This window comes from Salarias fasciatus, chromosome 1 (genome assembly GCF_902148845.1).
Source record: "Salarias fasciatus chromosome 1, fSalaFa1.1, whole genome shotgun sequence".
Taxonomy (NCBI): domain Eukaryota; kingdom Metazoa; phylum Chordata; class Actinopteri; order Blenniiformes; family Blenniidae; genus Salarias; species Salarias fasciatus.
Genome location: NC_043745.1, coordinates 11,571,950 through 11,580,972, shown reverse-complemented (window position 1 = coordinate 11,580,972; position 9,023 = coordinate 11,571,950). Strand labels below are relative to the sequence as shown.

Genomic DNA, 9,023 nt, shown 5'->3' with positions numbered 1-9,023 from the left:
ACTTAACGTGTGACGTCGGGGCGTTTCTGAATCGCCATTGGTCACAAATAATATTGCCGAGCGCTGATTGGCTCTCTCTGGTGCCAATAACCAAACCCCGCCCCGAGGGGCTTTCCCATTGATACAGCGGATATAGTTAGGCTGAAGCGTAGCACTCAGGAGGCAAAAGTAAATATTCATCATTAATGAATTAATCTGACCGACCCGGTTGATGGTAATCGTGGGGAAAAAAATCAGATTTATTCTATTTCATAAATGTATGTACTTGTTTTGTATTTGCATTATTTTATCTTGTATTTGCACTGTTGATGGAAGGATGGACGGATGAATGGATGGATGGATGGATGGATGGAAATGTTTTAAAACACCGATTTATCCATTCATTTGGTTTCGTTCTCAAGTCAGTTTTGTTTGTTGTCTATGTATATATGTACTGTGTAATTTATGAGTCTGTACCAAGTTCCATCAAAAACTAATCCTTTGGCCTTTTGGCACAACTCTATAAACCAACTGAATAAATCAAAAGTGTCATTAACTTGTCAAGTAATGTGTGAGTGTATGGCAATAGTTCAGTTTCTATGGTTTTATTATTGGTGACTTATTGCCTTGCGTTTTCATAATTGTTTTTAAGTGAAAACAGTTGTTACTTTATTTTTGTTGTCTGCAGAGATTATGATGGCAATATAGGAATTGTACTGAATTTAACTCCTGCATAAGAGGCTGTATTACTGCGGTGGACTAGGAGAAAATCAACAAACACTGAAAATGGATTTACTTATAATGCAATGTATTTATGGGAGGAGCTCTCAATGTGTCACTGCACTAAACAGAGTTGAGTTCCCAACTTTTGTGTGAACTTTTGCAGTAGTTTATTTACACAATGACCTTAAGCACTGAACCTGCTGACTTACCGATTTTTTATTTATTTATTTTGGTTCCAACACTTCACAACTCTTTGTGTCGTCCAGGTTGTAGCATCATTATTGACTATCACTAGTAGTGTCTGCTGGCATAGTTGTATGTTAATGCTATATTTATATATTTATGGTATGATATACTTCCATCTCCTTGAACACAATTAGAGTACAATGCAAAAGTGAAAGAAAGTTGGGCTCCAAAAAAAAGTAAAAATTAAAAATACATTTAACTGCACATAATTTACATCTCACATTTTGACGGGCAATATTTACATTAATAAATATCATTGCAAAGTCTCTGGCCAACTAAACCTAGAGTCAGAAGACCAATCTTGATTCACGTTTTGTCATTTCTTCTTGTTCTTCCAAAGTGAGGTCATTGTTTCTCAGCCTGCGAATCCAGAAGAAAAGATGAAAATAAATCAACAACAATGTCGCAGCAATTACAAAACAACAACAATATGAAAAGTCAAAATGATACTTCATTGCAGCTGAAAGACACACAACTTTAATAGAGAGAATTTCCTGACATTGAAACTGCAGTACACTGCATCCTAACATCATGTGAAAGCATGCATGAAACAAAGAAAGATGCTGCGGAGTGTGGCCATGACATACCATATGGACTTCATCTGAGTGTTGCGTTTGAGGGCTTGAATCAAACACTCCACTCCTGCTTTGGTTATGCAGTTCTCTGTCAACCTTCGACCAACAACAAGAGAGTGGAGCGACATAAGCACTACAGTAAAGTGGGTTCACTATAGAGCGGTGATTCTCAATGGGGGTGGGGGGGGGGGGCACAGGGGGTTAAGGAGCCCTAATTTTAAGGGGCAATTTTTTTTTTGGTTTCAAGAATAAGTGAGTCATCATTTCAATTGGTAAGTAAAAAATTACTACTTTCAAGTGTTCACATTAATATTTTAAAATATTTGGAGAATTGCATATTAAAGTGTCTGCAATTAAAAAAAAAGGTAAGATCACAGCTTATCTTTAGCTTTGAGAGAAAGAAGAATTATTTTCAGAATTACTTTGATGTAAAGAATAATCTGATTTCTTCAGATTATTAATTTTAGTTATTATTGACTCAAAATCAAACATAAAACATGTGCAAATAAACAGTTAAACATAAGCACTTTGGAAAGAAGTCCTAAAAACTGAAAATATGTAAAACTGAACTTTTTAGTTGCTGCAGATATAATGCCACGATAAACACCAAAACCCTCAAGAGTAAACAGCTGAAGACTTAGATAATCCGATAAAGGTCTGCTAACCTAAAGATCTTTGAAAGTATGTGACTTCCAACAACAAGCTGAACAAGCAAGACCGCCTGAAAATCTCACCGAACTGGATACTGCTTTTAAGAACAGAATGACAGAAATCCACAAAATTACTCTTCACCTAACGATTCTTGAATTCTTTTGCTGATGGATGACCATTCCAGGACCTTCATTGATATTTTAAACCTTTCACACTGAGCCTGGAATAAGTATCTTGCTGAAAATAATGATCAAAGTTTCACTTTTAATTGATACTTTTTATTCCTCTCTATATTTTGACCAGCAGTCAATAAAAATTTCCATGTTCCATACTTTTCTCCAATACTCACCAAAGCTCCTCTAGAGATGGACTCTTCCTGATGATGTTGGCAAGGGCCTGCGCTCCTGAACTCCCGATGCCATTGCTAACAAGGCTACATCACAACAACAACAACAACAACAAAAACTATTACATTAATCTGATGTCAAACAACATGAATACATTTAATTAATAACCCAAATGAGCAGCAGTGTTTTTGTTTCATCACTGTTAAACATTACAGATACAATAAAGATGAATGAATGGCATTACTGAAACCAGCTGTTACCTGAACCAAACCAGAGTTTTGCTGTTTTCCAAGGCACTGGCAAGAGCCTTTGCTCCTGCGTCGCCTATTTTATTGCCCCAAAGCCTGGGAATATGAATATAGTTGTTACTTTTTGGACTAACTCTAACAATTAAACAGAAAAAAATATATATTTGGAGTTGAAGTTGTACCCGAGAAACTGCAGTGAATGATTGGACTTCAGTCCCTCTGCAAGCCACTGTGCTCCTTCTGCTGTGATATTATTGTTTCCAAGCCTGGAAGAAATGTTGAACTATGCATCATTCAAAGACCCATGCAGCTCCATATTCATTTTCACCTGAAGACACATGTTACGTGTGTGTGGCACTGTTTCATGTTTTACTGACCTGAGAGACAGGAAGTCCTGCCTGGTCTTCAGAAGGTGACAAAAGTGCTGCGTGCAAACATCGGTCAGCTTGTTGTTAAAGAGCCTGAATGGAAGCAGTTCAATTAAAGGTAACTGATAAAATGGGACTTTGAAGTGCATCTTGACAGTACTTACGCAATTTTCTGGAAGTTTTCACAGTCGATCCCCTTAGCGATGAGCTTCCGGATGCCTTCATCTGTGATGTTATTATTTCTGAGGCTGATGAAGGAACAATAAAGACAGGTCATATTAAGCAATTTTTCAGTTTTATTCATTTGTTATGCATATTTTTCTTCTTTTTGAACTTATTTTTTTACGGCTCATTTATCATTGTAAATACAGCTTAATATTGCAGTATGATACAGAGATCACTAAACTTCATGTAATTTTCCAAACAAAGACTAGTTTGAATTTTTTAATTAATATTTACTAGCTTTAGAATAACTTATCAGCTGACAATAGTTTGCTTTCTAAAATGAACTAATTGTAACTCTGATTTTATGAAAAAAGAAAAGATTCTCATTATTTAGTTCAATAGAAGTACAGATGCTCGCACTCAAACTTTAGTTAAAAAAAAACCTTCATCGTTTTTCTATAAGAAGATTTTAAAAAGTGCAATCTCTTCTCAAATACAGAAGGTAAGAAAAATGTATATATTACTGATTGACAATGTCTGACAAGGTAAATCAAATCTTTTCTGGATGATGGAGGGTTTTTACACACCTGACCTTTTAACAATTTTCTAATCAAGTGTTTTTTTTTTATAAAATTGAGATTTGTTAGCAGAAAAACATCATCTGAGAAATGATGCTGCACATCATTACAAATCAGTTTCGCATAACAAATTTTAATTTTAATAAAAAAATATTTTGGAAGAATTTTCTGTATTTAATGGGAACAGGTAGACTCCACATTCAGCTGATATTTAACAAATTTCATTACTTTTTAATTTAGTCAATTAAACAGCAGCAGTCAGTTTCTCAAGTCGTCTGAATTGATCATACTTTCTGTTTAAAGCGAAACCAAACGTGCAGGAGGATCACACTCACTATAGGGATCTGCAGATGTGCATGCAGGGCAGGAGCTGCTCCGCTCCAACGTCGCCGACAGAGTTGTTGTCCAGCTGAAGGCCGACAGGGTTTCTCAAATACTGGAGGACATAGGCAAGTGCGGTGCACTCCACCGGTCCAATATTACAGTATGTCAGTTTCAGGTGATCCACCTCCAGCTTACTCATAGCATCCTTCGCAATCCTGTCCTCCTGCATTTCATAGATACATTTGATCAGCCACACAAAGTCTGGCATGGCATGCATGCTCTTCTTCTCTCCCTGCACAGGCTGAGGAATGGACCTGAAGTGTTTCTGCATGCCTTTGGAAAGACATCGTGCCACCTGTTGGCCCTTTTTGCAGATCACAGCACTGGAGCAGGAATGAAGCCATAAGTTCTGGTGTCTCTTCGACAGAAGTCCAGACACAAAGGTGGCAGTGATTTGCAGGTTTGGTGTTTTAGCTCTTGAGGCATCCTCAACATTTTGTTGGTTTCTGGGAGGCACGCACACTCCAAAACACACGCCAGGTCCTTCATTGTTTACTTCCCTGTCCTGAGGCTCGAAAAGCTTGGGGATTGCTGAGCGATCAGAGTTGTTGGACAGAACAACATAGAGAGCAGCAAAGAAGCACTGGATTGTCATATGAGGGAATTCATACTGCTTCCTGTTGGTAAAGGACATATCTTTGGCTTGTTAGGAGAAAGCCTACAGAGATATCGAATTCAGTCACCCCACATGCCTCTAGGTCTGTAACAGAGAAGATATAGCTAGTGGCCAATATCCCCGTAAAGGCAAGCTGCCCCAGGTGCACCACTGTTTCAAGGTGCTCCTCAAGCCACCCTGCCTGTTTGCCGTTCCTCAATGGGCTTTGGTGCTGGAAAAAGTGCTGCAAAATCATGAGGTAAACGTCTGTGATTGTCTGTGGACTGCCTTCCCCACAGCCCAGAAGCTCCTTGTGGCATTGAGAGACAATCCAGCAGAGAACTGGACTATGACACAGTCCAAGTAAAGCTGTGTTTGCCTGCAGGGACGCTAAAACTTTAGCAGCTAAAGCGGGGTCACTGTGATTCTTTCTTACAAAACAGTCAATTCCATCCAAGGAAAATCCTTTTAGAAGTACCTCTTTGCTGAGGTGCTTCTTCAACACTGGACCAACTGCCTCCGGGCGACTTGTGACAACTTTGCGGACGCCCTTCATCAGGGAACCCTGGATCAAGTTGAAGACGAGTATATGAACCGGGGCACGCTGAGTGGGGCAGCAGAGCCTGTGCTCGTCTGAAAAGCTCTGTTTGAGTTCATCCAGACCGTCGAATGTGAAGAGGATGAGGTGGGGATGGTCCAGTATGAACTGGAAGATCTCGTCCTGCTGCCTGTCGGGCCAGCAGCAGTGCTGAAACAGCAACTCCTGCACAGACAGCTCCTTCTCCTCAGAGTTTAATCTGCGGCAGCTGAACGGAAAAAGAAGGAGAAAGTCCTGAAGGGCCACGCCACGGGCCCAAAGCAAGTGCAGCCTCTGGAGCAGGGTGCTCTTCCCGCTGCCCGCCTCACCGGACACCAGCACCGTGTCAGCCTCCTCATTTATTGTCCCCACTTTACCCACAATGCCCTCCAGGCCCAAAGGAACGTGAGCATCAGCACAGTCCTGAGCGAACTCCAGATGGCCCTCAGTGTAGATGTCATCCAGAGACATGTGGCTGGTCCTCCCGTAAGTACTGAGAAAACAGGACTGTGCAGACACAGAACTGCTCAGCTTCTTCTGGTACTTCAAGAACTCTGGAAAAAGTGTCAAAACAACAAATAATGTTGAACAAAATCAACTGTCGGTGCATCTTTTTCAATCAAAGTCTTTTAATGGAGCTCCACCACTTCCCCATTTTACAAGGAAATGTGTGAAATGTTTCAGTCAAGAAGAATTCCTGCAAAGGTCAAAGAGTTTGTGTAGAGATAACTTCTAATAAAACTCTTTGAAATAATATCACATAGGTTTCAGAATCACTGTGTTCATAACAGACCTTTGGGAGGAGTCGCGTTGTCAAGAAAAGTTGGGGAACCACATTCTTCTTTTTGCTGGAGGTACTGCAGGACAGCTGTAGCTGCTGATTCACCTTTCGATCTGACATGGTCGAGAAGACACCTGGCCTGATGGATTTATGACAACAGATTTGTTGTAGGATGAATCATCAAACAGAAGAACTCTACAGTCATGAAACATTGCAAAATGGCTTTTTTCTACACTACTAATGCAAACTGTTAAATTCAGACTGTAAAACTATTACATCCATCTAGTATTTATCAGTATTTACAAGCTCACGTGCAGAGAAAAGACATTTATAAAAGATGTGAGCAAGCCAAATCAAGAAACAGGTTGTGAGCGGAGCGGTGGTGATCTGACGACATGCGCCACAATTAAAGGATATATCCTGCTTGTATCTAATCATCAAAGTTGTGAAAGTATTTTTTTTAATTCATCAGTCCAAAACAAAAACCAGTCAAGTTTGTTTTTTTTTAAATGATTTAATATGATTCAGCGTAAAAGGTTGGCTTACATAAAACATATAGTCCCTGCAGCACTTCATTGTGGAAATGCTGCTTTTGTGGAATAGAAATAGAAAGTTTAATACACGCAAGTTTCGATATGACGAACAACAGCGTGGTCAGGTGTCCATACAGGGAAAGAGTGTCAGTCTGAAGTGCTTCACGTAAAAATATTTTAATTAAATCTTAAACCTTAAGCAGGACTATCATCCCCACTGGATGTATTAAATAAGGTCATACAGTTTGATACTTTCTTAATAAATAGATAACTAACATAATGGTGCTTGGGTTTGCACTACTTAACAGGTTAAATCCATTTTTAAATCAATGAAACATCATAACTTATAATTTCCTGAGAAGATTCCTGAAAATCAGTGATCTGCAGAAAGTTCTGAAAATTGCTGGCTAAGTAAATAGTTTTCATTTACTACTGCTCAGTATCTTTTTATGGCATATGTAGGAATAGTAGTATTCATCAAGGTAAATCGGTACATTTCAAATTTCAATGGGCACCAGAGTTGGGGTCCGTTACTCAAAAAAGTAAAGAGTTACTGATACTTGTTACTTTTGAAAAAAGTAGTGCCTTACACTACTTGATTACTCCATGGAAATAGTAAAGAAGTTACACTACTCATTTACTGCATAGTGCTGCGCGGAGCTGTGCTCCGGTATATTCTTCCGCGGAGCACTGCGCATGCGCAGGTCTGTTTGTATCAAAGCGTTATTTTAACTTATTGAAAAGAAAACACGTCTTTTAAAATGTTTCATACCATTCGGATTTACTTCATGTGCTAATACGCCGTCCCCTGGAAGGAGTATTTTGTCCACTTGCGTATGCTAACAGCTGGGAACCAGCCGGACCAGAGACACAAGGTATTTATGGGCTTGTCTAACTTTGTCAATGGGTTAGGGAAAGGGCGTGGGCCCCTAATCTTCGGAGTGTTCCTTTATAAGCGGCATTTACAGTAGGAGAGAGTGCAGTGTTGTCAGTGGGGCACAAATTTATATAAAAATGTATATAAGGCAACCAATTTGACGGTTCCATCAGCCCTGACCCGGAAGCCATATCGAGCAGCTCCTCGTATGGTCACCGTTCCATCTACTGGTGGTATTAAAAAAGAACTCCGCTTAATATTTTGTTTGCTCTATTTGCAGTCATTGTAAAAGTAACGATCATAGCGTTTCATTTGTAACGCTAGTTTAACTACCAACTACCAATAGTGCCGTTACACTACTCGTTCCCATCAAAGGTAATTTAACTACTTGTAACGTTCGTTACTTGTCGTTACATACCCAACTCTGATGGGCACACAGGCAAAATAAATATTTGGATAACAATAAATATCCTTAAACAAGCAGTGCAGACTTTGACATAAATAGGGGACTTCCCGTCAGACATTTCACCAATAAGGAATTCAAAAACTAAGTGTCAGCTTCATTTCAAACCGGCACATAGAATAATGAGGAGTTGTCAGGCCACATTTTATTGCGTGTGAAACTTACAGTACCTGCTGTGTGGGAGTGTGTAGAGGGAGCCGCACTTCATTACAGTCTGATTCAGTGAAGTAGCCTGAGTCAAGCAAAGCTTCGAGAGCGCCATCGATGCAGCCCTGGAGCTTGTTGACAAGGCTCGGCCTTTGAGCCAGAAGGTTCTGCGCAGACGAGCCCTGAGTTTCTCCTGTATCCTCTAGAGCTGAACTGCACCCTGTGAATGAGGGGCAAGCTCCCAGGGCTTCTGGCTTGACCTCTCGGAGAGCAGAGAGAAAGCATCCACATGCATCCACACCCTTTATATACACCAGGTCGAGCAGCTGCCTGGCGCTGGTGTACAGGGGTCTCCCAGGTACCTGCACATTCTGGTAGTCCTCCCATGTGAGCTCGCCCTGGGAGAGCAGTATGTCCAGAATCTTTTCCAGAGGTTCAGCTGACCCGCTGCTGCACAGGGCGTGCAGGATCTCTGTCCTTTGTTTCAGCACAAAGTCCTGGTCAGACATGCTCGATGCATGGCCATGCTGAGGAAGAGCCAGTGTGACAGCTAACACCCACATGTCACTGCACTAGAGCGCGAGAGCAGTTCTCTTTTCACACACACCCTGGTCATTTTGCATGTTCAGTGTTGCACTATTCTTCAGAGAAAAGACACAAATGCATAAAAGGCATTAAAAACACAGTCAAAGACATTATTTTTTAAAAAGAAAAACAAAACAGTAAAAATAACACTCACAAATGAATAAGAGCCGCAGAGAGCTTTCGTCTGTCCATGTGTCATTC

At 40.3% G+C, this 9,023-nt stretch overlaps 1 protein-coding gene across 1 annotated transcript; it reads right to left on the bottom strand.

Moving 5' to 3' along the window:
- Positions 1–885: 885 nt before the first annotated feature.
- nod2 (nucleotide-binding oligomerization domain containing 2) lies at positions 886–9,023 on the bottom strand. The gene is given in 12 exon segments (XM_030084480.1): positions 886–1,308; positions 1,536–1,619; positions 2,524–2,607; positions 2,782–2,865; positions 2,952–3,035; positions 3,147–3,230; positions 3,302–3,385; positions 4,216–4,910; positions 4,912–5,990; positions 6,230–6,356; positions 8,261–8,878; positions 8,977–9,023. Coding segments are annotated over 11 exon segments (3,018 nt in total). The 5' UTR covers positions 8,801–8,878; positions 8,977–9,023; the 3' UTR covers positions 886–1,235.